General features: G+C 35.1%; 2 protein-coding genes across 2 annotated transcripts in view; one reads left to right on the top strand and one right to left on the bottom strand.

Moving 5' to 3' along the window:
• The window catches only part of LOC126777663 (UBX domain-containing protein 6), a 410,195-nt gene that overhangs the window by 366,131 nt on the left and 17,210 nt on the right, over positions 1-26,854 (bottom strand). The gene's annotated exons all lie outside the window — the stretch shown is intronic.
• The window catches only part of LOC126777617 (structural maintenance of chromosomes protein 4), a 30,109-nt gene that overhangs the window by 1,680 nt on the left and 1,575 nt on the right, over positions 1-26,854 (top strand). The window contains exons 3-23 of the mRNA XM_050500699.1: positions 446-622; positions 1,019-1,123; positions 1,216-1,403; positions 2,390-2,530; positions 3,266-3,434; positions 3,970-4,082; positions 5,003-5,215; positions 6,110-6,232; positions 7,036-7,153; positions 8,210-8,412; positions 9,163-9,347; positions 9,899-10,022; positions 11,976-12,117; positions 13,145-13,273; positions 15,689-15,846; positions 16,987-17,125; positions 17,658-17,837; positions 18,490-18,672; positions 23,325-23,454; positions 24,886-25,003; positions 26,654-26,837. Of these exons, the coding sequence (XP_050356656.1) occupies positions 446-622; positions 1,019-1,123; positions 1,216-1,403; positions 2,390-2,530; positions 3,266-3,434; positions 3,970-4,082; positions 5,003-5,215; positions 6,110-6,232; positions 7,036-7,153; positions 8,210-8,412; positions 9,163-9,347; positions 9,899-10,022; positions 11,976-12,117; positions 13,145-13,273; positions 15,689-15,846; positions 16,987-17,125; positions 17,658-17,837; positions 18,490-18,672; positions 23,325-23,454; positions 24,886-25,003; positions 26,654-26,837 (3,222 nt within the window). The remainder of the gene's footprint in view (positions 1-445; positions 623-1,018; positions 1,124-1,215; positions 1,404-2,389; positions 2,531-3,265; positions 3,435-3,969; positions 4,083-5,002; positions 5,216-6,109; positions 6,233-7,035; positions 7,154-8,209; positions 8,413-9,162; positions 9,348-9,898; positions 10,023-11,975; positions 12,118-13,144; positions 13,274-15,688; positions 15,847-16,986; positions 17,126-17,657; positions 17,838-18,489; positions 18,673-23,324; positions 23,455-24,885; positions 25,004-26,653; positions 26,838-26,854) is intronic.

The raw sequence follows: 26,854 nt of genomic DNA, 5'->3' as shown, positions 1-26,854 counted from the left end.
TTTATTATTACACAATAATAAATTATAAAAGAACTACAATCAATATTTTAAAAATAAAATCATCATAAAAAAGTATTCTAGAACCTTAAAAATTGTCAAGAATCGGCCAATTATTAAGAGGAGAGAGGTTACCCCCTCCTTACCCATCCCCTTTAATTTGACACCATTTTAGTCTAAAATTATAGGAAATGATCAGAGGTGAATAAACTTCAATCATGAATATCTCGGTAACCATGAGTTTCGCGGGGGGGGGAGTGGTACAGGGGGGTTGTACACCTCCCCCCCCGTACGTCTCCACCACATTTCCTACCCAAAATGGAGATGCGAATTTCTAAAGCCAACCCGAACTATGTAATAAGGAACCCAAAATAAGGCACATACTGTGAAAATTTACCAAACATTATTTATTTATATGTTAGTGTTCATAGTTTATGATTTCTTTCAGGAAGGAGAAGAGTTCACAGTAGTTCCTAATAGTGAAATAGTTGTATCTCGGACAGCATTCAAGGATAACTCTTCATATTACACTTTAGATAAACGTCGAGTACAGTTCAAAGAAGTCGCTAAGATGCTAAGATCGCACGGAATAGATTTAGATCATAATCGCTTTTTGATTTTGCAAGTAAGTTCTTGATGCTTTATAAATGTCCAGTACATAGACATTATAGTTAATTATTGTGACATCTATAGACGTATTATCACAGACCAATTTATATTTGCCAATTAATAAATTATAACCTCAGGTCAATAAAATATAAATAAGTAATTAATGAATATATAATACATAATATTAATGAAAACTGAGTTCTGGCATTTTTTGGTAAAATTCTGTACTGCTGGCAATTTAAAAATGCTTGTAAAAGCAGCAAAAAATTAAAAAATTGGGGTTAAAATTTCTAAAAGGCTCGAATTTTATTTGCAGTTAGTTTTGTTTTCAAAGCAGATAAATATTGTTCGATAAAACCATTTATTTTAGATGTAATGGAAGTAATAATAGTTTAAATAACTTTTTTTTTAGGGTGAAGTGGAACAAATAGCAATGATGAAGCCGAAAGGCCTAACAGAACACGAATCTGGTATGCTTGAATATTTAGAAGACATTATTGGGACTTCTCGATATAAGGTAACAGAAAATTTTAATGTAAACCATTGCGCTATTGACACTCAAATATACACAGATGATCTACTTATTACATACAAATTAACATTAAACAGGAACCAATTGAGAAGTTATCTATAAAAGTGGAGGAATACAGTGAAATGCGTAAAGAAAAGCTCAATAGGGTTCGTCTTGTTGAACAAGAGAAACAGAAATTGGAAACACCGATGCGAGAAGCGGTGGAGCTGATGAATTTAACCAACGTTGCACTGAGGACCAGAAATACGTTGCTACAGAAATATATGTAAGTTTTCTATATTACTACTTTATGGTAGTAGTAATTGTAAATAATGTCCTCCGGACCGATTTCGCCCACAGCATTTCGGTACTGGAAATTTCGACAGAAAAACTCAATAACTTCTTATTGGGATTTGAACTCAGGACCTTTGTGCCTGCAGTTTTTTACTAGACCAGTGTTTCCCAACGTGGGACCTACGCCCCACAGGACGACAATTTTATAGTTTATTATATTATATTTATAGGCAATTTAAAAATAGACTGGACATGACTTTAACCCTTTCGTAAATCATTTACAGTGATTTACTGATAAAAAAAAAATCGACTTGATATATCACAACGTGGAGACTTGAAATTAAAGCTAAGTAAATTGGAACCTAATATAAAATCTTTGTGCAGCAAGCATCAACCGCAAGAATCGCACTAAATGAATATAGAAAAATCAATATTAAAATTATTTTGAATTTCAGTCTTTCATTAATGACATTGTAAGTAAAATTTTAATGTTTTGAAATTTTACTTATGATGTTTTGATAACAATTTCATAGTGATTTCTACCTAAAACTTACCATTTATATTTCTAAAGGAAACAAAACAATTTTTAAAGGTTAAAAATTATGTACGGGGCATAAAAATTTTTGGAAATGTTAAGGTGGGGCATGGCCTAAAAAAGGTTGGGAAACACTTCACTAGACCATCAAGGCAGTCACTATTTATAGTTTACCATATTAATATTATAAATGTGAAAGTAACACAGGTGTGTAACATATCGAATAACTAAACAACCAAACTAATTTTTACATTTATAATATTAGGAAGGATGGATGCTATAAAAATATGCACATTCAACAGCACTATCGAATGATTTTTTTTACCTTATACTACCTATCTATTCTATATTAATGTTATAATAATGTTTTTTTTTTTTTTATTCTAACCATAGCATTTCTACCATAGAATAATAGATATTAATAAGATTAAAAAATATTACAGACATGAGACAAATAAGATAATTGAGAATAAAACGAAGGAACTGGATGAGCTTAAGAATGTTTTAGCTAAAATTGATGAGAAATTGACTAATCTCAAAGAGGAATTGCATACAAAAACCACAGAGTTGAAAAATGGTACACAGTAAGTTGATATTATTTATTTATTGCATATAATAGATTTACAATAGACTACTCTGTGATCATCATAGGTCTATGGCAGATATATCATAAATATGTAAAACTGGGTTCAAGATTTTGGATTGAAGCCCCGGGTGCAGGAACCACTGAATTTTAATGTCCATCATTTTTGTTAAATAAAACATTGTGAGGAAACCTATGTGTCGGACAAAAATCTGCCCCATGTGTCGACTAAACGGCATTGGAGCAATGTGTTAAAATAAACTATAGCACCTCAAAAAGAGAGGAGGCCTTAGTCCAGCCGTGGCCAATAAACTCATCAAACCCTTTTTAAGAAGTTAATGTCCTTAAATCTAATCATTTAAAACATCTTATGCATAATAAGATATGACAAGATTTTTTTTTATTTTTATAGAATAGGAAGGTGGACGAGCATATGGGCCACCTGATGGTAAGTGCACCAAACGCCCTTAGACATTGGTATTGTAAGAAATGTCAACCATCGCTTATAGCCAATGCGCCACCAACCTTGGAAACTAAGATTTTATGTCCCTTGTGCCTGTAATTACACTGGCTCACTCACCCTTCAAACCGGAACACAACAATATCAAGTATTGCTGTTTTGCGGTAGAATATCTGATGAGTGGGTGGTACCTACCCAGACGAGCTTGCACAAAGCCCTACCACCAGTAAAAAGATGAATGATTTACAAAGTTTTAACTTAATTTATTTTCAATAGAAAATACGATGATCTTCAAAAGAAGAAAGACGAAATTGGTGAAAAGTTACAGATCAGTAAACGGAAGACGGTCACCGTACAAGCGGATATATCACAGGCGTCTAAGAAGAAGAAGAATCTACAACAGCTTCTTGAACAGGAAAAGGGGAAGTTGATCGATTTGGAACTGGTATGTGTTTCTTATGATTGTAATATTCATAGTATTATGGCTCATGGCATATTACTTTGGGGTAACTCTACAGATATTAAAACTGTCTCTATTTTACAAAAGAAAGCCGTTTGGACTTTTTATAGTTTTCAATGTCAAGACTCTCTTCGGGATGTTTTTCACAAAGAAGTGATACTTCAGTTGCATCACAATATATTTACAACAATGTTATGTGTATTCACAATAGACTTGATCATTATATTGGAATCAGGGATTTCATTTTTGCAACTATTTATGTAAATATATATATATAAATAGTCACAAAAATGAAATATGTATAAACTTCTATTGTAAATAAGCACAGGCTCAAACCTTAATGGTTTTTAGTTGCTACTATTATTTTTGTTATTCAAATTGATAAATAAATTTAAAAAGATTTTAAACATGAGAAGTAAATAGTATATAAGTTCCCGACTCTGTAAATTCAATAAATCCATCCCGGGGTAAGGTATTTTGCGACTGGTTAGTCAATTTAATTTCCTTTAAAATTTTTCAGATACCGGATAAAAATAAACGTGAAATTGAAGATTGTGAAAAACTATTGGACAGACATAAGGAAAGTAAAGTCAGTGCTGATGAGGAACTGCAAACTGTCATGGCTGGTGTTCGGTGAGTTTATGATAAAATTTTAGAATTATTATATAGTTACTTTGTTTCCAAAGGCGTATTATACGCGTTAAATCATATGTATTTATGCCCTTTTAATTTGCGGATATATTGATTTGATTAATATCTAGCATTCACTTCATGTTTTTAACAATACTTATTTTTGAATCTCAGTTTCTCTGCAAAACACTTGCTGTTTACCCACTTACCACACTTACCCTCACTTTCATTGTTCCACCGGATAGCAATGAGATTACTGGATAGAGATCGCATATGCGGGAAGCATGTAGTATAGCATTCATACAGTATAAATATAAGCTATGTGTGTATATCCGATCTCTACGGTATTAGGTACTAACTTAAACCAGGCCAACTTTGATAGCGCGTATTATAACTGTATACTAAAATTAGTCTCTGCTTAACCACCAAGTGTAATGCCATATATCAGAATCTAATTGTAGGATTTTTTTATTTTTTTTATATGCCCCGGGATGGCAAATGACTCTACTCCACCTGATGGTAAGTGGTAGTAGAGTCCAAACGCGACGACGGCCAGTACAGTCGGGAAGAATTTTCTGTACTAGCCGTCCCCGCCTTGCCGGTTCACAAGATGCCTCTTCACGCCTCGTTTGAAGGAACCCGGGTTGTAAGAGGAGGGGAACACGATTAAAAGGATAATTAAATAAAGTTTAAGGATTTAAACTTTATTTAATTTGTTAAAAAAAAAATAACATTATAAACAATTATTATAGGTAGAAATCTATTCTCATGTATAGAGAATAACACGTTAATTAACGAAAAACCATCACATAAGCTTATGGTTGTCGTATAGTTTCTTATAAACTCGCACACATTCAAAAAAAGAATATTTTGAAAAACAAGAAATTTTCCTTTTTTAAGTCAACTCATAATAAATTTCACAGATCGAAAACACAAGGGCTACAGGAACAGAAGGATAGGCTGCAATCGAAGCTGATAGATCTGAAGAAGATAGTGGATGAAGCGAATAAGGAACACAAATTAGCAGATTCCGAACTAAAGATATATTTAAGTACGGAACAGCAGGCAGTTGACAAGTACGAGAAAGTCAAGGAAGCATACGCGAAGGCAAAAAGAGATTTGGAAGAAAAGAGATCGTAATTATTATTTTTTAATATATTTTTTTTACTGTTAAGTAGTTCTCGTTTATATTTTTGTCTTTATTTAATATACACGGTACTCTAGCCCATTCGAACCAATGACAACAGACAAATACACAACTTTGTAATTAATGTGACGCGATATAATTGAATATTATATATATTTACTGGTGGTAGGGCTTTGTTACTGGTGGTAGGGCTTTGTTCACTGGTGGTAGGGCTTTGTGCAAGCTCGTCTGGGTAGGTACCACCCACTCATCAGATATTCTACCGCAAAACAGCAATACTTGATATTGTTGTGTTCCGGTTTGAAGGGTGAGTGAGCCAGTGTAATTACAGGCACAAGGGACATAAAATCTTAGTTCCCAAGGTTGGTGGCGCATTGGATATGTAAGCGATGGTTGACATTTCTTACAATGCTAATGTCTAAGAGCGTTGGTGACCACTTACCATCAGGTGGCCCATATGCTCGTCCGCCTTCCTATTCTATAAAAAAAAAAAATATATAAGTATTTAATGAATGACAAATAGAAATAATATTGAAATGGTTTAAAATAAAGTAATTTTATTATGAAACATTGATCAATTTTTGTCCACCAGCCAATGTTAGCCTTGTAAGGTAAACAATGTCACAGTTCAGCCATTTGTAAAATATTTACATATTACACATAAAAACCTTCCTCGTTTAACGCTCTTTCTGTTAGTGAAAACCGTATCAAAATCTTCTACCGGGTTTAGAAGAAGGAAGAGGACATACAGACAGAGGCAGATAGCAGCTTTGTTTTATATTATTTATTGATATAGATTAAAATACATAACAATTTACGCTTATTATAATAATAATAGATTAAGATTGTACAAAATATTTTTGTAATATTATTTTTGTCCTAGATTGAGAGAAGACTTGTCATCAACGATACCAATGCAAGAGAATCAGCTGACAGAAATACAATCAAAACTTCAAGCTTCGAAGAGCGAAGAAGCTAAAATTTCCAGTGAGGCTAGAACTTTAAGGTAAAATCATAATAAAAAAAAAAGTTTATTCCAGTGTTAGTAACAAAAATAATGAAAGAAAAATAAACATTAAATTTTACTACGTATAATTGATGGATTTATATCTGCATAGTTATGTAATTTGACTGATTGCTTGAATGACAACCAAAGAAAACCAAATAAAAAAAACCAGCGGTATCCTGCGTCGCTTACACATACTGAGACGCCCCGAGGGTTAGTCTTTCATTGCCGGTGTCTTAAGGAAATGAGAACAGCCTAAGTCCTGACATGGCTGCCTTATGGTGGTGGGAGCGGTATGCGCACCTACCATAGTGCCGTCTGCAACTCCCCGACTGTTTCTGGTGGGGCGAGTTGGTGGAAGCGCTCTGCTTCCGGTCGCACTCCGCAACCTACTTTAGTACGATAACATTAGGTCTGTAGTGTGACCTTGAATGGAGAACTTATGCCTCTATGAGTCTACAGTTAAAAAAAAAGCCGAGATGTCCCAGTGGTAAGAACGCGTGAATCTTAACCGATGATCGTGGGTTCAAACCCGGGCAAGCACCACTGAATTTTCATGTGCTTAATTTGTGATTATAATTCATCTCGTGCTTTACGGTGAAGGAAAACATCGCGAGGAAACCTGCATGTGTCTAATTTCACTGAAATTATGCCACATGTGAATTCTACCAACCCGCATTGGAGCAGCGTGGTGGAATAAGCTCCAAACCTTCTCCTCAAAAGGGAAAGGAGGCCTTAGCCCAGCAGTGGGACATTCACAGGCTGTTACAAAAAAAAAACAGTTATCCATATTTTGTTTATAGAGCACAGTTAGAAGAGTCCCGTCAAGCGATGAGTGCTAACAGATCACGAGGTCGGGTGCTGGACTCGCTCATCAAGGAGAAGAACGCTGGTCGACTTCCCGGTATTTTTGGAAGACTGGTGAGACATTTAAGAGTATTCTATAAATAAAAGAAATGATAAAACTTTATATATATTTTTTTTATGTTGTAGATATATATTCATTATTATTTCTATTTAACTTTTAAAGTTTCTCTTCTTTCGAAGGGTTTAAACCTAAAACGCGGGCTGCAGCCAAGCGTTAAGGAGTGTTGCTTATATTAAAAACGTTGATGATAAAGTGGATGATGATATAAACTTTCGGGTGATACGGCAGGTGTTAAGGATTACGGCTTTTTGAAGTATATGGAGGACATATGTTGGCATTTGTAAGGTGTTCAGACTTTGTGTCAAGGATTTTGGCACGACACCTGTGGATGATAGGACTATTGGGACTATGTGTACTGTTTGTGCTTTCCATTGCGTTTTAATTTCTATGGCGAGATCTTGATATTTACTTAACTTTTCAGATATTGTGGTTTGTATGTTATGTGAATTAGGAACGGCTTATTATTTTAAGTTGTAGATAGAATATTGGAAGGTATTCAATTTAACATATATATTTTTTCATGGAGTTTTAAGCGGAATGGAGAAGTAAGTGTGTTTGGGTTCATTGATTGGCGTAAGCGAGTCTAGATGAACTTATTCTCATCGGCAAAGTTAGTTGCCGCGTCATTTCTTTGTAAAGCCAGTGTAAGGGCTTTGACCCAGTGGCTTTCACAATCGGTTCGTGTCGGGTCCAGGTGGTATATCATTTCCGTGTAATGTCTAATTCGGGGTTTTATCAAATCAATTCATGATCCTAATCACCACTGCAAGTAGACATTATATAAATACCTTCAATTTTATACCTTACCGCTGAAAAGCATTACAGTACTTCTACTTACTATTACTTTTTATTCTACGATAAATCATATCAAATAATTCTTTATTTAATTTTATTTTATTAGGCTCATAAAAGCAATTTGTGTTTACACAGAAAAAAAGAAGTCAGCCAGATTTTTCTAGTTTAATATAAACTTATAAAATGGCAATTCAACAGTAATTGTAAGAGCTAACTCGTATAAAGTATATTTATATTTGTATATAATATTTCAGGGCGACCTCGGCGGCATAGACAACAAGTACGACGTGGCCATATCGACGTGCTGCGGAGCCCTGGACAACATCGTGGTGGACACGGTGGAGACGGCGCAGGCCTGCGTGGAGTTCCTCAAGCGGCACGACGTTGGACGAGCCACGTTCATCGCTCTCGACAAACAAACTCATCTGATAAGACATTACCAAAATAAACTGAAATAGTAAGTACATAATACATTTTTAATTAATAGGATATTTACACGAAAACAAAATTAATTATGGATTATACAAAGTTGAAAGAAGCACTAGTCAATCTTTGCTGGAGACGAATTGTAAACGAACGGGCACAAGAAAAATTAACAGCTATATATAAATTATAATACGTTAATATATACGTAATTATAAATATATATTAAAATAATATAATTAAAATATTTAATGTTTTTATATGTATACATACCATAACCGTACCGTAACAGCCTGTGAATGTCCCACTGCTGGGCTAAAGGCCTCCTCTCCTCTTTTTGAGGAGAAGGTTATATTAGTAATAAATTAATAATAAAAATAAAGAATAATATTAATTATAAAATAATAATATGAATTATACATGCTATGATACAAATTAGCTAAGTATTAAACAGCTTTTTTAGCTAACATTAAATAATAATCATTAAATACAAATATTAATATACGTTAGTATACAAATATTGCTTTAGAAAGATGTATTATGTATGTAGATGTATATAAGTGAAGTGTATTTTTTATGTTTACTTAAGAAAAATCAAACAAACCCACAACATATTTGTATTCATGTCTTAATTGTCTTTATAATATGATAAATTTTATAGCGCAGACATTAATTCCTTTCAAAAAAATGTATCGGTTTAAACATAGTTAAAATGTTTAAATATAGATAATTAATAATAATAAATATCATACTATAGTTTATCCAATGAAATTATATTTTTCAGTCCAGAAAACGCACCGCGTCTCTTCGATCTGGTGAAAGTAACAGATGAAAGAGTGCTGCCGGCGTTTTACTACGCGTTACGGGAAACGCTTGTCGCGAAGGACTTGGAGCAAGCGTCGCGGATCGCTTACGGCGCGACCAGATATCGAGTCGTGTCTCTGCAGGGAGATGTCATCGAAATTGCCGGTGAGTGACACGGTACCATATTAATAGATAGGCGTATACTTTCAAGAGAAATCTTTTGTTTCTAAATTTTTTTTTTTTAATATGGCAATATTCCTTTTTTAAATGACATATCACGATATGTTTGTGTCATATTACTATCATGCTTATCTTATTGGTATTATGATTTTAGAAAGAGATAATTTGGTCGAGCATGTATTGATAATAAATCTGGTTTTAATGGGTCACAGTCTCACAATTTAGGCATACAAACAAGGACATAAAATCTTAGTTCCCAAGGTTGGTGGCGCATTGGCTATGCAAGCGATGGTTGACATTTCTTACAATGCCAATGTCTAAAGGCGTTCGGTGACCACTTACAATCAGGTGGCCCATATGCTCATCCGCCTTCCTACTCTATAAAAAGAAATATCACGGGTTACTCGGAATGATTACCGATGCCTCACAAAATAATAATGTGGCTAGTTTATAATGCTGCAAATCCCGATAACTTATGCTCATAACCGGTTCGAACCAGTACAGCAACCTATCGGTATAAATGCTTGTGCGTCCAGGCACGATGTCGGGCGGCGGTCGCAGCGCGATGCGCGGGCGCATGGCGAGCGCGGCCCCCGCGCCGGACGGCGGGCCCGACGCGCTGCGAGACTCGGAGGCGCGCCTGCAACGCCTCGACCACAGGTACGTCTCACTGCCTCCGCGTGGGGCCGATACTTACTGTTGTGTTCCGGTTTTGATGCGGTTGGACAGGTGAGTGAGCCATTCCCGTGGCGCTCCTCGTTAAGATGGAAAGGGTAGGATTTTTTAGTGGGTATTCCGATGTTTGGGGCGCACTCGGCGCCTTGGACACCGGCGAGCCCCACATACACCCCCCCCCCCACACTGTTCCTGTGGGGGAAACGCGTACCGCGTTTTTCCAGCGTTAAGAAAAAGGTGAGTGAGCCACTGTAGCTACGGGCACAATTGACACAAGATGTAATTGACGTTGTAATTGATTAATATATCCTAGTGCCAATGTCTAAGGGTAATGGTGGTCGCCTACCAATTTGCCCTTGTGCTAGTCCACCTACTTATTCTAAATTAGAAAAAATATCGATATGCTTAATTGCTACTGAGCCCGTTTGTATTGAGTTCAGCACGGAAAATAATTTCACTAGATTCACTTTTCAAGTTCTCCATATATATTTCTGTGAAGTTGTAATATTAAATTTTTTATGGGTTGTAGTTGTAAAATTGTTAAGTTAAATTTAAAATTCTAGTGAGGCAAATAAAAATAAAAATCGGTAGAGATGGAAAAATTTAAATTAAACAAACCTCAAAAGAATAGTGCTCCGGAAGTCAGAAAAAGTACCCATATTATTACAATATAGATTTACCAAATGGATAGTAAATCTATTTTCTAAATTATTAATTCCAAAATGCAAAATGCTAGGGCGCCAGGATGATTACATCCGTTCAAAGTTAATATAATTAAGTTACATCTAATAATTTCTTTTTTTTTTAATTCTTTAAAAGTGCCAAAGTGAAATTTTACAAAATAAGTTTAAAAAAACAATAAGTTGTTATCTAAATAAGACAAGATTAATGTTATAAATATAAATATTACTAAAGTTTAATTTTCGAAACTAAGTACAAAATTTCAATATGTAAATATTTTTTCAAATGCCAACTTTTTTAAATAAAATATTAAGTTACAGTTTATATACATCACACGCGGTTCCACTACAGCGGCGAAAGTTAATTAAGTTTAAATCTCCTTAAAGTCTTTCTAAAGAATATCATGAAGACATCTTGAAATAAGTTTTCCAAGGGTAGATTTCTTAAGAATTGTTAAGAATTCGAATTTTTAATCCCACCAATCCCACAATGTCACACGAGGTGTACCAGAATAATCACGATTAATCCACGATTATTTAAACAATCCAATATGGGTTTTAATTAATTTCACCAAAATGTGGAATATTGTTCATGAAAACAGTACTTTTAAAAAATATTATGAGTTTACACAAAATAAAAGTTACAAAAACTGCAAAAACTAATTGAGGTCACAATTACGACCCAATGACCGGTAGGAAAGTGAAGTCTTAAACAAATGTCAAAGAGTATCTCAAAGATAAATTAAAATTAGTTCGAAAATGCATAATGCATAAAAATTTGCATTATGACGAGACGTCAAATTTAGCGGTAATTTTCAAATATGGTATAAACATAATTATAGTTGCACCTGTCAAAGCCAATTGACACATGACAACTAATGTTTTTAGGTTATAATTTTAATAAATTTGTCGTATTTATTTTAAAGCAAAGCAACCATGAAACGTACGTCAAAACTACGTTACAAAGTAGAGTAAAGTTTATTTTAATAAATAGTGAATCATTTTTTTTTCTCCAAAAACTCAATTATTTTAATTTAATTAATAATACTGGCAACCCGGCCAAAATATATTGCCCCTTTTATTATTGTGTATAAAAGATTAATTTTGATTAAATACTCCATGGAATTCAATCCAGCCTGATCTTCCGGAACGATTCTTTAATAATGGAAAACTAATATGCAAAGATATTAAAATTATAATATATTATAATCTTTAGTAGTATAATGCGTATGTAATATTGTTTTTTTGTTTGTCATAGATTAAATGAACTGCGCGCCGAACAAACAAATCTAGAAGATTCTCTCGTATCTATCCAGAGAAGCACGCGTGAGGGGAAGACAACGCTACACAAATTGGATATAGAGTTGAAGAGTTTGACAGAACAAGTTCCCGCTTTAAAGGTATAATAATAATAATAATATCCTGGGACATTTTTCACACACGGTTATCTGATCCCAAATTAAGCTCGTACAAAGCTTGTGCTATGGAAACCAGACAACTGATATAATACATATACTACTTTTCTTTTGTAAATACATACTTATATAGATAATTACACCCAGACTCAGGACAAACATACGTGTTCATGCACACAAATGTCTGTTCTGGGTGGTAATCGAACCCACAACCTTCGACGTGAAAGGCAAGTATCTACCAACCACGCCAACCAGCTCGTCAAATAGTATCTAATAATAAATTCCGTAAATATTCCACTATTGGGCTAAGATCTATATAATTCGACCCTTAAGAAGTTATTTATATATATGTAAACATCACGTGTGTCGTCATCACGCCAATAATCTTGAGAACTAAGATGCTATGTCCCTTTTGTATGTAATTACTAATTCACACAGACCGGATGATCAAACCGGCTCACTACAGTAATAAGTATTGCTGTTTGGCGGTGGAATAAGTTTTGAGTGGATCATAACTATCCAGGCAGGCTTGCCACCACGGTAGTATGCGCAAGCGATCCCGTGACGCCCCTCGAAAAGGCGGTGTGGGTGCCGCTGGTTTTTTAGCGGGTATTCCGGCGCATGCTCGGCGCCGGCGACTCCCACATACCCCCCCCACTTTAAAAGGGGGAAACGCATTTTTCCAGCGAAAAAAAAGGCAGGCTCGCCTCCATGTAGTATTTATGTCTTTCTAAATTATCTTTTTCTTCTTTGATGTCCTGGTGTAAAATCGGCCTTATGAAATTTGATTAGCGCTTACACTGGTCCCTCTCTTTCTCTCATCATTTATTTCACATTCGAAAGAAGAAGATAACAGCATTGCTTAACTGGCCGAAATTCAAATAAAGTAAACGCCTCTCAGGGTCTCTCTCTTAGTCTATTTTTGGATCTGTATAATTTCTGTTTTAAAGTTCGATGAAAGTTATTCTAATAATATAATATAATAACTTTTTAAATTAATATTTTCTTTTAGAGTCAAATAAAACAGCAAGAAGTTAAAGTTGCCTCGAGTAAAGTAGACCCGAGACGAACAGCTAAATTGGAAGAGAATTTAAAAAATGCTGAAGTCAAGTTGGAGAACGCGAAACGTGATGCCGGAGAAGTAAGTTATTTTGTTCATACACAGACAGATAAATTTTATATATATCATGAATAATAGACAAGGCGATATCTCATAAGATGTAGGACTGCATAGCCTATTACAAACGCAGGAAGAGTAACGAGCAATAAACAAGTTAGACGTTGATTTGGTATCACTGGTCGAAATTATTAATAAATCTATTATATTAATTATCAAGTTTAAGTTAAGTGGAAGAGTTTTGTATTATAAATAAATATATGTATAATGTGCAAGCTCGTCTGGGTAGGTACCACTCACTCATCAGATGTTCTACCGCAAAACAGCAGTACTTGATATTGTTGTGTTCCGGTTTGAAGGGTGAGTGAGCCAGTGTAATTATAGGCACAAGGGACATAAAATCTTAGTTCCCAAGGTTGGTGGCGCATTGGCTATGTAAGCGATGGTTGACGTTTCTTACAATGTCAATGTCTAAGGGCGTTGGTGACCACTTACCATAAAGTGGCCCATATGCTCGTCCGCCTTCCTATTCTGTAAAAAAAAATGTGTATTAATAAATAAAAATTGTGGCTTAAAATATAGAGCCATTAGCAAATCATATGGAATATATTAATCTTTCTTATGGAATATGTTACTCTTTCTTCGATTGGAATATTCCAATTAATTTTTATAGTCCAATTAATTTCATTTGTGGATCATACATACTTTATTTTTTTTTTACTTCATTAGTAGTAGTTTAATTTTTTGTTTACATTTTTGATCAAATTTGAATTTGCGTTTTTTTCTTAATTGAAAACGTTTTTGTTTTTAAATTTTGCTTAGTTTTTTTTTAATAACACATCTGCTTAGTCCTTGTCTTTGGTGTATTTTTTTTTATTGTGCTTATACTTCAAGCACAGTTGAAAGTTTAAGATTACTGATGACTATGTACAATTTTAATTCGAATCTAAGTCTTGTTACATTTTGTTGGCGGCTATCCCTAATGCGTCTGATTTTTTGGAGCTTATTCCACCACGCTGCTCCAATGCGGGTTGGTGAAATACACATGTGACAGAATTTCAGTGAAATTAGACACATGCAGGTTTCTTCACGATGTTTTCCTTCACCGTCAAGCACGAGATGAATTATAAACACAAATTAATCACATGAAAATTCTGTGGTGCTTGCCCAAGTTTGAACCCACGATCATCGGTTAAGATTCACGCGTTCTTTCTTACCACTGGGCCAAATCATTAACATATAGTATCTAAAAAGTTCTTCTTCTTCTTCGAGTGCCACTCCGACTAGTGAAGGTTGGCAGTCAGCTTTAAATACTCCTTCTTGTTCTTCGCGAGGCGAAAGAGTTCGGCAGTACTCGCGATTCCCGTCCATTCACGGATGTTGCACAGCCAAGACTTTTTTCTGCGCCCAACAGCTCTCATTCCGGCAACTTTTCCCATCATAATCAGTTGAAAAAGTTCATATCTTTCATGCCTAAGCACGTGTCCGAGATATGCAACTTTTCTCTCCTTGACAGTCTCCAAAAGTTGCCGTTTTTGGTTGACGCGTCGCAGAACTTCCTCGTTCGAGACCTTTTGAGTCCAACTAATGGCCAACATACGTCTATAAGCCCACATTTCGAAAGCTTCTATACGTTTTTTGAGGTCTTCTTTAATTGTCCACGCCTCGCATCCGTAAAGAAGTATAGGCCAGATGTAACAATGTAGGAGTCGTATGCGCACAGGGATCTTAAGTCTGCGATTGTAGAGTACTTTTTTCAAAGTGCAGAAGGCACTTCGAGCTATTTCACAGCTCCAGGTGTCATTAAGCCATGTTCCCGGATATTTGTACTTGCGCACCCTCTCAATTTTTTGGCCTGCTACAATGATAACAATGTCATCGAAGCTATGTTTAGATAACACCATGATCTTCGTTTTTAATAGGTTCATCCTCAGATCAGCGTTTTCACTGCGCTTATTAACACGGCTCATAATTAATTGCTCACGGCTCTTCAGGAGATGATGCTATTAGGACTGTATCGTCAGCGTATCTGATGTTGTTAATATACCGGCCATTTATTTTGATTTCACATTCTTGGCCTTCAATTGCTTCTGCTATTATTTGTTCCGAGTACAAATTAAATAGCGTGGGTGATAATATACAGCCCTGTCGGACTCCTCTCTTTATTTCTACCTCATCAGTCTCCTCATTGTCAACTCGTACAGTAGCCTTCTGGTTCCAATACAGATTCTGGATAATACGTACATCTTTGTCATCTAAGCCGATATCATGATATCTAAAAAGTTATTTTTCAAAATTATTTTGTATTTGAGCGGTAATTAAAATTTCTTCAACATAATAAACAAAGGCCTTTTAATATATAACATAACAATACATGTAATTTTGTTATTGGTTCTACTATAAATAAATTAATTAATAAACATCTTGTGTGATAATTAGGTAGAAAAGGAAGTGAAAGGCGTCGACGTCCAAATATCAGCGGTAGCGGGTAATAAAGTGAGGGATTTACAGAAGAATGTGGATGAGTTGACAAATAAAATAGATAAAATAAACACAGAGATAACAAAATTACGAGTCGCTATCAACACTAGTATAAGGTGTGTATAGTATAATTACTGGTGGTACGGCTTTGTGCAAGCTCGGCTGGGTAGGTACCACCCACTCATCAGATGTTCTACCGCAAAACAGCAGTACTTGATATTGTTGTGTTCCGTTTTGAAGGGTGAGTGAGCCAATGTAATTACAGGCACAAGGGACATAAAATCTTAGTTCCCAAGGTTAGTGGCGCATTGGCTATGTCAGCGATGGATGACATTTCTCACAATGCCAATGTCTATGGGCGTTGGTGACCACTTACCATCAGGTGGCCCATATGCTCGTCCGCTTTCCTATTCTATAAAAAAAAAGGTAAGCTAATAAACCGATCAATCCAATAAGGCGAGACTTAATGTTTTATTAATATAGTTAAGTAGTTTAAATAAAAATCGAAAGTGGCTTGTCTATTGTGAAACTATTAAAATGATTTTTTTATATAAACGTGTCTTGATAATAATGAATGTTACAATTTAAATTCGAGCGATATATATAGCATTCTACAAAAAATTACATTTCTTTTTCTTAATATAAAAACAGGAGTTTAATATTTATATTCCAATGGCTGAAATAGCTTTGACCTTCAACTAACATTACTCGGTGGTAGGGCTTTGTGCAAGCCCATCTGGGTAGGTACCACCCACTCATCACACATCTACCGCAAATAGTAATTCGTATTATTCTTGTGCGCTCGTTTGAATGGTTAATAAGCCAGTGTAACTGCATACAGAGGATATAACATCTTAGTTCCAGAAGTAGGTAGGGCATTGGTGTTGTAAGGGATGGCTAATATTTCTAATAGTGCCAATGTCTGCGGATGATAGTGTACCTAGTCTATAAATTAAATTGACGTCACATAATGGATGAGTAAAAAAAATGCATTTTGATTGAAAGTCCATAAATAGTTGAGGCTATTAATCGCATGGAGTATGTAAACTTAAGGTTTGTTCATCTTAACTTCTCCTGTCAATGGAATATACTATAGCTATTTATATTATTAATTGGCTCGGCTTGCTACGAATTTCACATAATATATATGAGGAGGCCTTTAGCCCAGCAGTGGGACATTCACAGGCTGTTACGGTATATATATGAGAGATAAAATTAATTTATGTTTTACAATTTAATTTTACGAATGTTTCTAGAAATGCTAAAAAGTCAAAGGACAAAATCAATCAGATGGAAGCAGATCTTAAGGAGACGGAAGAGAAGTTGGAGAATTTAAACAATCAGAAGAAACAGCTTAGCTTAGACAACACGAAAATGCAAAAGGAATTTGAAGAGGTATTATTTGTATATATAAAACTCCCGTGTGTGTTATTAAGTTCTTTTTTCGATTTTTTTTTATAAATTACTTGTTAATCTGTAATTAATAAAATATTTGTTTTATCTGTATAACAGCCGAGATGGCCTAGTGGTTAGAACGCGTGAATCGTAAGCGATGATCGTGGGTTCAAACCCGGGCAAGCACTACTGAATTTTCATGTGCTTAATTTCTGTTTATAATTCATCTCGTGCTTAACGGTGAAGGAAAACATCAGGAAATTATGCCACATGTGTATTCTACCAACCCGCATTGGAGCAGCGTGGTGGAATAAGCTCCAAACCTTCTCCTCAACAGGGAGAGGAGGCCTTAGCCCAGCAGTGGGATATTAATAGGCTGTTACTTTATACTACTTTTATCTGTATAACGTCGGGTGGGGTTGCAAGTCATAACATATCAGTTGCATGTCTGCTTTCTTGTAATGAATTTTAAATATATAAACATGATAGAAAATATTTTACGTCATAATCTATTGTCTATATTTTTTAACAGTTGGAGGAACAGATCAACGAAGGTACTGCCGAATTTTCTGGACTCCGGCAAGAAATTGCTAAACTACAAAGCAAAGAGACCAAGGCAAAAACGGAGCGACTTGAAGCAAATAATGCAGTCAACAAAATGGAGAAATCCGTCCAAGAGTGTTCTACGAAAATACCTATGTGGGAAAAGGAGGTATGTTTGGCTAATACTTTGAAATGTACTGCTGCCTTCTACTAAAGTATAAAACTTTTTTTTTAATTTTATTATGCATTGAGGTAAGATTTAAAAAAAATATATTAATAATATATATATATTCATCTAACTCTAGATCCTTAAAATATCAAATTTGTTTTTTTTTTCTTAAGAGCCAAAGAGGCTTTTGCCGTGTGCCATTTGCCGGCTACCTACTAAAACTAAATACCTCGTTGGTCTAGTGGCTTGATGTAAGGCCGCAGATCGGGAGGTCCTGGGTTCAATTCCCAGGTTGGGCCAATAAAAAGTTATTGGGTTTTTCTGTAAGAAAATTCTCAGTAGCAGCCCGGAGTCTGGAAGTTGGAAGTGTGTACACTCCCGTGCCTCGGAAAGCACGTAAAGCCGTTGGTCCTGCGCCTGAACTCTTTCCGGTCGTGTCGGATTGCCGTCCCGTCGGATTATGAGAGTTAGGGAATAGAGAGTGCACCTGTGTTTGCGCACACACTTGTGCACTATAATATCTCCTGCGCAGTTGGCTAATCTATCTTGAGATTGGCCGCCGTGGCAGAAATCGGTCAGGAGGACATTATTATTACCTACTAAAAATACTCATCACTCAATATATTATTCAAAAATAATTATTAAATTTCAGCTTACAACATTAAAACTGGAAGATCCAGGTCTCGATGGCGTCCCGGGCATCGAGCGGCCGACCCCGTTAGTCCGTCATACAGCTGAAGAACTTGAAGAGGCTCAGGTCGATGAACTTAGAAATAGACTGGCAGCGCAGAAGGCCAGAGTTGGTGAAAATAAACCGAATATACAAGCGATACAGGTAAATATTTAAAAAAATTAAAAATATTTAAAGAAACGTGTAAAGGTCTGGAGAGTTTCTTTCTGAATGGGTGGAAGGTTTTTTGACAATCAATAAGTAATTGTATATAACTGCCTGTGAATGTCCCACTGCTGGGTTAAGGCCTTCTCTCCCTCTAAGGAAAAGTGCTCTAATGCGGTTTAGTGGATGCATATGTCTCAATGTTATGTGCATCGAGTTATTTCAGTGAAATTAGACATATTTGTTGACGTTGGGACTACCCACTTACAGGTAACTCGATTTTATATTGTTGTAATACGGTTTAAAATGTCCATGATCCTATATCATTTAAGTTTAAGTTTAAAGAAGAATTTATTTCTCATAAAGAATTACAGAAATTCACTTACATGAGAAAGTTACAAACTAATATAAAAATCTAAGCGTACAGTGTTACAAAAATTCATAAGAAAGAAGGTAGATGCAAAAATTTTTTCTTCTCGATCGACGATCGACGAGCTTGTTAAACATATCGCCCGCCGTGTCACTTCAGGAATACAAAAGTATGGATGCGGCATATTTAATGAAATCTGTTCATCATTTTATTTTATTATTATTATTTTAATATATATTTTTCTTTTTTTTCATTTTCTTTTTTTTTAATTTTTAGACAGATTTTTTTTTTGTTTTTTGAATTATTGTTTTATCATTTATATATATTTATTGTACTATGTGGTTTGTTATATAAAATCTTAGACGTCTTTTGAAACTTGCCATTGATGTGGGCTCTTTAATGTCTCTCGGTAACCCGTTGTACAGCTTAGCTCCCTCGAAAGTAATATTTTTTTTTCCGTAATTAGTTCTAGGGATGCGCAAGGTAATATGATCTGCGTTACGCAATTGAATTCTTTGTATAGCTGATTTTGATTTAAAATTTAAATTTGTGTGGATTTCTTTATTCAATATTTTTCGTACTAATATGCACGTTTTATAGGCATGTTTGAGCGATATTTACTATTTTAGTATTTTTATAAAAATTTTCAGATGATGTTAGGAAGTTGTAGTTAAATAACACTTTAATCAATTTATTTTGAGCGGTTTGTATTTTCTTAAGGTGTACTTTCGCCGCAGTCCCCCAGATCTCAATTAAGTAATCGATATGTGGTTTCACCAATGAGTTATATATCAGATATTTTACTTTTCGCGGTAAACATCGCGTTACACCACGAAGAGCTCCGGTCAAGGATGATAATTTTTATATGATTTTTTGGATGTGTGGTTCCCATGTCAGCTTATTATCGAGTATCAAACCAAGATATTTTTCCGACGTCTTTTTATTTATTTGTTCGGAATTAATAGTAGGTTCAGTGTAGGCTTTTATCTTCTTGTTTTTTTTTTGTTTTTTTTTTTTTTTTTTTTTTTTATATAATAGGAAGGTGGACGAGCATATGGGCCACCTGATGGTAAGTGGTCACCAAACGCCCTTAGACATTGGCATTGTAAGAAATGTCAACCATCGCTTATAGCCAATGCGCCACCAACCTTGGGAACTAAGATTTTATGTCTCTTGTGCCTGTATTTACACTGGCTCACTCGCCCTTCAAACCGGAACACAACAATATCAAGTATTGCTGTTTTGCGGTAGAATATCTGATGAGTGGGTGGTACCTACCCAGTCGAGCTTGCACAAAGCCCTACCACCAGTAGAAAGCAGTTTTTGCAGTAAATATTACATAATTTGTTTTTTCTATATTAATAGTTAGCAAATTACGTTTAAACCATATATCAAGAAGATGTAGGTCGTTCTGAACGTCGTTGATAATGTCAGTAATAGAGGAACCATAATAGAAAAGACGAGTCGTCGGCGTAGAGAGCCAAATCTCCTTTCAACCCAATATCTTGTATATCGTTGATATACATTAGGAATAGTAGAGGTCCCAAAATGGAACCTTGAAGTACGCCGTACAGAATGGGTCTTGGACTACTTTGTTTGTCATTTATTTTCACCATTTGGTGACGATTATTTAAGTAAGATTTTAACACCTCAAGGGCCTTTCCAGTTACGCCTGTATTAGATAATTTCTGCAGTGGTATATCATGGCTCACTGTATCGAATGCTTTTCTGAGATCAATAAAAACACCTAATACTATCTTTTTTTGTCAATATTGGTTTTAATTCGGGTGATGAGGTCAATTGTGGCTGAAAGAGTGTTTGAGTGTCGTCGAAAACCATATTGCTTTTGAGATAAAATCTTATTACGGGTTAGAAATGTATAAACGAAAAATGTATGAAACGATTATAGATTGACTTTTCACAGACTTTTGAAAGAACAGGTAGAACAGAAATGGGTCGGTAGTTACCTGGATCTAATTTACTTCCTGATTTATATATAGGTGTCACCTTTGCTGTCTTTAAATTATCTGGGAAAATGCCATTTTCAAAACATTCATTTATGCAGCAACATAGTTCATCGGCCATCAGCAGCTCAATAGACTTAACAGATTTAATACTTATTCCATCTAGGCCAGAACTGCTGTTTGTTTTTAAATCCTTTACTATTTTCTGTACTTCATTTATGGTAACGGGTTCAAATTTTGAAATTTCATTTCCATTTTTAACCAAATGTGGAGTGTGGTGTAGAGGATATAGTGAAATAATCTTATTCGCTAAATTTAACCCAATCATAGAGAAATACAAATTAAACTGTTCACATACTTCCATCTCATCAACAATAACGTTGGAATCAATTTGGAGTCTAAGTGGTGATAAAACGCTTTTGATGTTATTGATGGACAGACTTTTTATTAAATTCCACATCTTGGTAGGTTTATTTAAGCAGGTATTAAAGGTTTTAAGGTAATAATTGTGTGTTGAATTTTGAATAATTTCGGTAACCAATTTCTTCTGCTTGTCCAAATCTTCATTTATAGTTTTATATCTGGGGTCAGATTTATTTTTTAGCTGCCATAATTTATTTCTTTTATTTATTGCATCTATGACATCCCGGTTGATCCAATCCTGTTTGGGTGGGTTTAATACCTTGATTTTTTTAACTTTACTATTTGATAAACAGGTCAATATTTTCCTCTCCAAGCTTGTGTATGTGTTGTTAACGTTGTCTTTGCTCATCTCCTGAAAAGATATAAAAAACCTATTGTAGTCAATTGCATTGTATTGTATTCGTTTAACTGGTACTTGTTGACATTACTTCTAAGAAAATCTGTTTGTGGTTGCCAAAAAGCCATTGCTGAATCTATGATTGCTAAGTGGAATTCATTTTGTTTAACGCTGGAGCATACGTGATCCAATATAGTTGTTGTTGTATTAGTCTCACGAGTGCAGTAGTCACGATTGATTTTGTTTAAAATTTGGATAGCATTCTCTCTTAAAGTAAGCTGATAATTACGAGCCGCAGCATTGGGTTTCAATAAGTCATAATTAAAGTCTCCAAAAATTAACATTCTCTTTCTTCTATGTATGTAGTTGCAGTGAATATATCATCATTTGATATAAAGATCATAATAGACAGGGATGAAAAGTAAATATTGTCATGTCTTCTCTTTCTACCAGCTCAGTTTCTGTCTCTCTCTCTATTTAGCTGTGACATTAAGCTTAAGATGTGTAATTTTTAATTGATTATATTATATATATATATGTGTCACGCAAATCCACCGCAAAAGACCTGGGAGTAATATTTGACGAAAAACTCTCTTTTAGGGATCATTACGAGTACATAATTAACAAGAGTAACAGATTGTGTGGATTCATAAGCAGGTGCACTAAAAGTTTTAAAAGGCCTAAAACTACTATACATCTTTACTGTTCCATAGTTCGCAGTATTTTAGAATATAACTCGATTATATGGTCACCTAACTATGCCACTCACTGTGAAAAGATAGAAGCCGTACAGAAAAGGTTTTTACGATTGCTCAGTTTTCGCTATCAGTATGGACGTAAACTCGAATGCTACAATGACAGGCTTAGTCATTTTAAATTGCAAACACTAGAAATGCGTCGTGACTGCAATAACTTAGTATATTTGCATAAAATAATACACGGTGTTATTGATTCACCCTTGCTTTTAAGATCCATCAACATAAACACTAACTTTAAATACCGACACCCTAGAATATTTACCCTGGACGCATACAATAACAACATATCATATTCCTATCGGTCGTATGTGTCGCGCATATAACAAAATTTTTCTCGAAAAAGACGTAAATGATGGTATTGACATTTTCAACAATAACCTAAATCTATTTAGAAAACAATTGGTTTCAATATTTTCAATTAACAACTAATAATAGTGATTAAATCTATTTTCTTATTCATTATTTAGTTCCTCATTTCAACATTTCATAATTTCATTTTATTTTTCATTGTCATAACTTGTTCATATTTTTCTGTATAATTTTTTCTTTTCATTTATTGTAAACGTTTTTTGTAAAGTGTACAATGTATTCTCAAGTGCTGATGTTATTTGATTTTTATAAGTGAAATATTTCGTCTACAATCTGTGTTCACATAGTTGTTGGGTTATAACTTAGCTTGCTTATAATGTTTACTTATATATTAAATGTGTCTTTAGTTATAATCTGTTTTGTGGACCATAAATAAATAAATAAATGTGTGTGTATGTATATTTATATTATATGTTAAATATTTTTACCAGGACTACAGGGCTAAGGAGGAGTTATACCTCAGACGAGCAGCTGAACTGGACGATATAACGACAAAAAGAAACGAAATGAGAGCTTTGTACGATCAACTAAAGAAAAAACGGACAACTGATTTCCTGTGCGGTGAGTTAGAGAGAGTACACGCTATTAACAGAAGCTACATACTGTAATTCGAATAGCAAAAGCAGTTACGTTACGTTAGATTTACATATTACACGCGATTTTCTAATAGCAATACGAATAGTTCTATATTTATATATCTTTATTTATAATAAAAACACTATTTTACTTAATTATTTATAAACAACTTATTTTTACTTCCAAAGTTCCGACAGCAAGTTCGACAACATTCATATATTTTTTCGCGACTCTATAATGAATATAATACTAGCTACAATATGACTTTTACATCGTAATCTATTATTTTACGTGGCGAACGCCAGTTAAGCTCCCAGTAGGCATGGATTTGCCATCTTTATTATTTTTTTTTATAGATAAGAAGGCGGACGAGCATATGGGCCACCTGATGGTAAGTAGTCACCAACGCCCATAGACATTGTAAGAAACGTTAACTATCGCTTACATCACCAATGCGCCACCAACCTTTGGAACTAAGATGTTATGTTCCTTGTGCCTGTAATTACACTGGCTCACTCACCCTTCAAACCGGAACACAACAATACCAAGTACTGCTGCTTTGCGGTAGAATATCTGATGAGTGGGTGGTACCTACCCAGACGAGCTTGCACAAAGCTCTACCACCAGTAAATATTTCAGAAATTTACGCAAACTCAATGAATGGATAATATAGATTAATTGTTTAAGCTCTCGACCAATGCTATCCAGTTATGCAACCAGTACCACGAAGAACATTTACAATAAAAACCTAAAAGTCAAACGACAAAATGCAACGATGCAGTTGCATTTTGTCGTTGGATTACTGGAAAACATAACTAAGCGAATAAATTCATGGGAAATAACATTTGTTAGTTTATACGGTATGAAACATGTATTTCAATAATCAATTAAACTGAGCATCCAAATCTTTTCAGACGTTTAATTAACTCCTTAGTTATTTTATATTTAAAAAAAAAAATACAATTTGGCTCGTCGTAGTAACAGCCTGTTAATGTCGCACTGCTGAGATGGCCCAGTGGTAAGAACGCGTGAACCTTAACCGATGATCGTGGGTTCAAACCCGGTCAAGCACCACTGAATTTTCATGTGCTTAATTTGTGTTTATAATTCATCTCGTGTTTGACGGTGAAGGAAAACATGTTGAGGAACCCTGCATGTGACTAATTTCACTGAAGTTCTGCCACATGTGAATTCTACCAACCCGCATTGGAGCAGCGTGGTGGAATAAGCTCCAAACCTTCTCCTCAAAAAGAGGAGAGGAGGCCTTTAGCCCAGCAGTGGGACATACACAGGCTGTTACGGTACGGTACGGTTACATATGCCCAAAAATCTGGGCGATTTTCGACCAGTCACACACATTGTTACTATTTAAAAGTCTTTGTAATGAAAACCGTTTTCTTTTTTTATTTACTTTAGGTTTCAACACGATAACGAGTAAATTGAAAGAAATGTACCAAATGATAACGCTCGGAGGTGACGCTGAGCTGGAACTGGTCGACTCATTGGATCCGTTTACAGAGGGAATTATATTCAGGTATTTTTTTATTTCTTTTCATTAATTTTTTTGTATCGTTTGCGTTTATTATATTATTGCTTATTATTATTATTTTTTTTATATAAAATAGAAAGGCGGACGAGCATATGGGCCACCTTATGGTAAGTGGTCACCAACGCCCATAGACATTGGCATTGTAAGAAATGTCAACCATCGCTTACATCGCCGATGAGCCACCAACCTTGGGAACTAAGATGTTATGTATCTTGTGTCTGGTTTGAAGGGTGAGTGAGCCAGTGTAATTACACACTGGCTCACTCACCCTTCAAACCGGAATACAAAAATAACAAGTACTGCTGTTTTGCGGTTGAATATCTGATGAGTGGGTGGTACCTACCCAGACGAGCTTGCACAAAGCTCTACCACCAGTAGAGCTTATTATAAACTAGTATTGTTTTATTCGGATTTCAAATACATCAGAGATACACTAAATCCTTTTTTTTTTATTGATAAGCGCTTATTGATTTTCAAATCCAAACGTTCTACTGAATTGTTGCGTCCATATATACATACATGCATATACGCACATACATCCGTACATACGCACATACAAACATACGCGACACATTTTACTCAACATAATATATCGGATAGACGACTCAACGGGTGATCGAATAGTGCGATGAACAAAGCATTCCTTATCTGACGAGTTGGCGTGGTTGGTAGATACTTGCCTTTCACGCCGAAGGTTGTGGGATCGATTCCCGCACAGGATAGACATTTGTGTGCATGAACATGTCTGTTTGTCCCGAGTCTGGGTGTAATTATTTATATAAGTATGTATTAACAAAAAAAAAAGTAGTATATGTAGTATATCAGTTGTCTAGTTTCCATACTACAAGCTCTGTACAAGCTTAATTTGGGATCAGATGGCCGTGTGTGAAAAATGTCCCAGGATATTATTATTATTATTATTTCCGTTGTGACGTCGTCTTTTGTCTTATGTTGTTGCCGAGTTGCTATATATGTGGCGGACGCCACAATATTAAATACTACATTATTTAGGTTGCAATATAGAGTAGCCAAAACATAGAAAATACATTCACTACAGAGTAGCTATGAGACAAGAATGTGTACACGTCACAAACATATCTACAGACCGTTAATGTGTAAAATTCAATAATAACTCACCCTTCAAACCGAATCACAACAATACAAAATGCTGATTTTCTGGGGGAAGAATAACTGATGAGCCAGTGGTCCCCAAGCAGGAGTCTACACAAAGCCATCAATAAATGTTTCAAAAAATATCAACGCATTATATTTATATTTATAGTACAGTAATAGCCTGTAAATGTCCCACTGCTGGGCTAAGGTCTCCTCTCCCTTTTTGAGGAGAAGATATGGAGCTTATTCCATCACGCTGCTCCAATGCGGGTTGGTGGAATATACATGTGGCAGAATTTCTGTGAAATTAGACACATGCAGGTTTCCTCACGACGTTTTCCTTCACCGTATAGCACGAGATGAAGTATAATAACAAATTAAGCACATGAAAATTCAGTGGTGCTTGTCCGGGTTTGAACCCACGATCGTCGGTTAAGAATCACGCGGTCACCACTGGGCCGTCTCGGTTTCTTATATTTGATTATGTAAAATTGATTTATTTTTAATTGTTTTTTTTTACAGTGTACGACCACCAAATAAGTCGTGGAAGAACATCTCCAATTTGTCTGGAGGCGAGAAGACTTTATCGTCACTGGCTTTAGTATTCGCGTTACATTATTACAAACCAACACCTTTATATGTTATGGACGAAATTGATGCCGCCTTGGACTTTAAGAATGTTTCGATTGTTGCAAATTATATCAAGGTAATTTTGTATGATTA

This window comes from Nymphalis io, chromosome 23 (assembly GCF_905147045.1).
Source record: "Nymphalis io chromosome 23, ilAglIoxx1.1, whole genome shotgun sequence".
Classification (NCBI taxonomy): Eukaryota; Metazoa; Arthropoda; class Insecta; order Lepidoptera; family Nymphalidae; genus Nymphalis; species Nymphalis io.
Note: the sequence above shows the minus strand (reverse complement) of the source record. Positions and strands in the feature narration are given on the sequence as shown.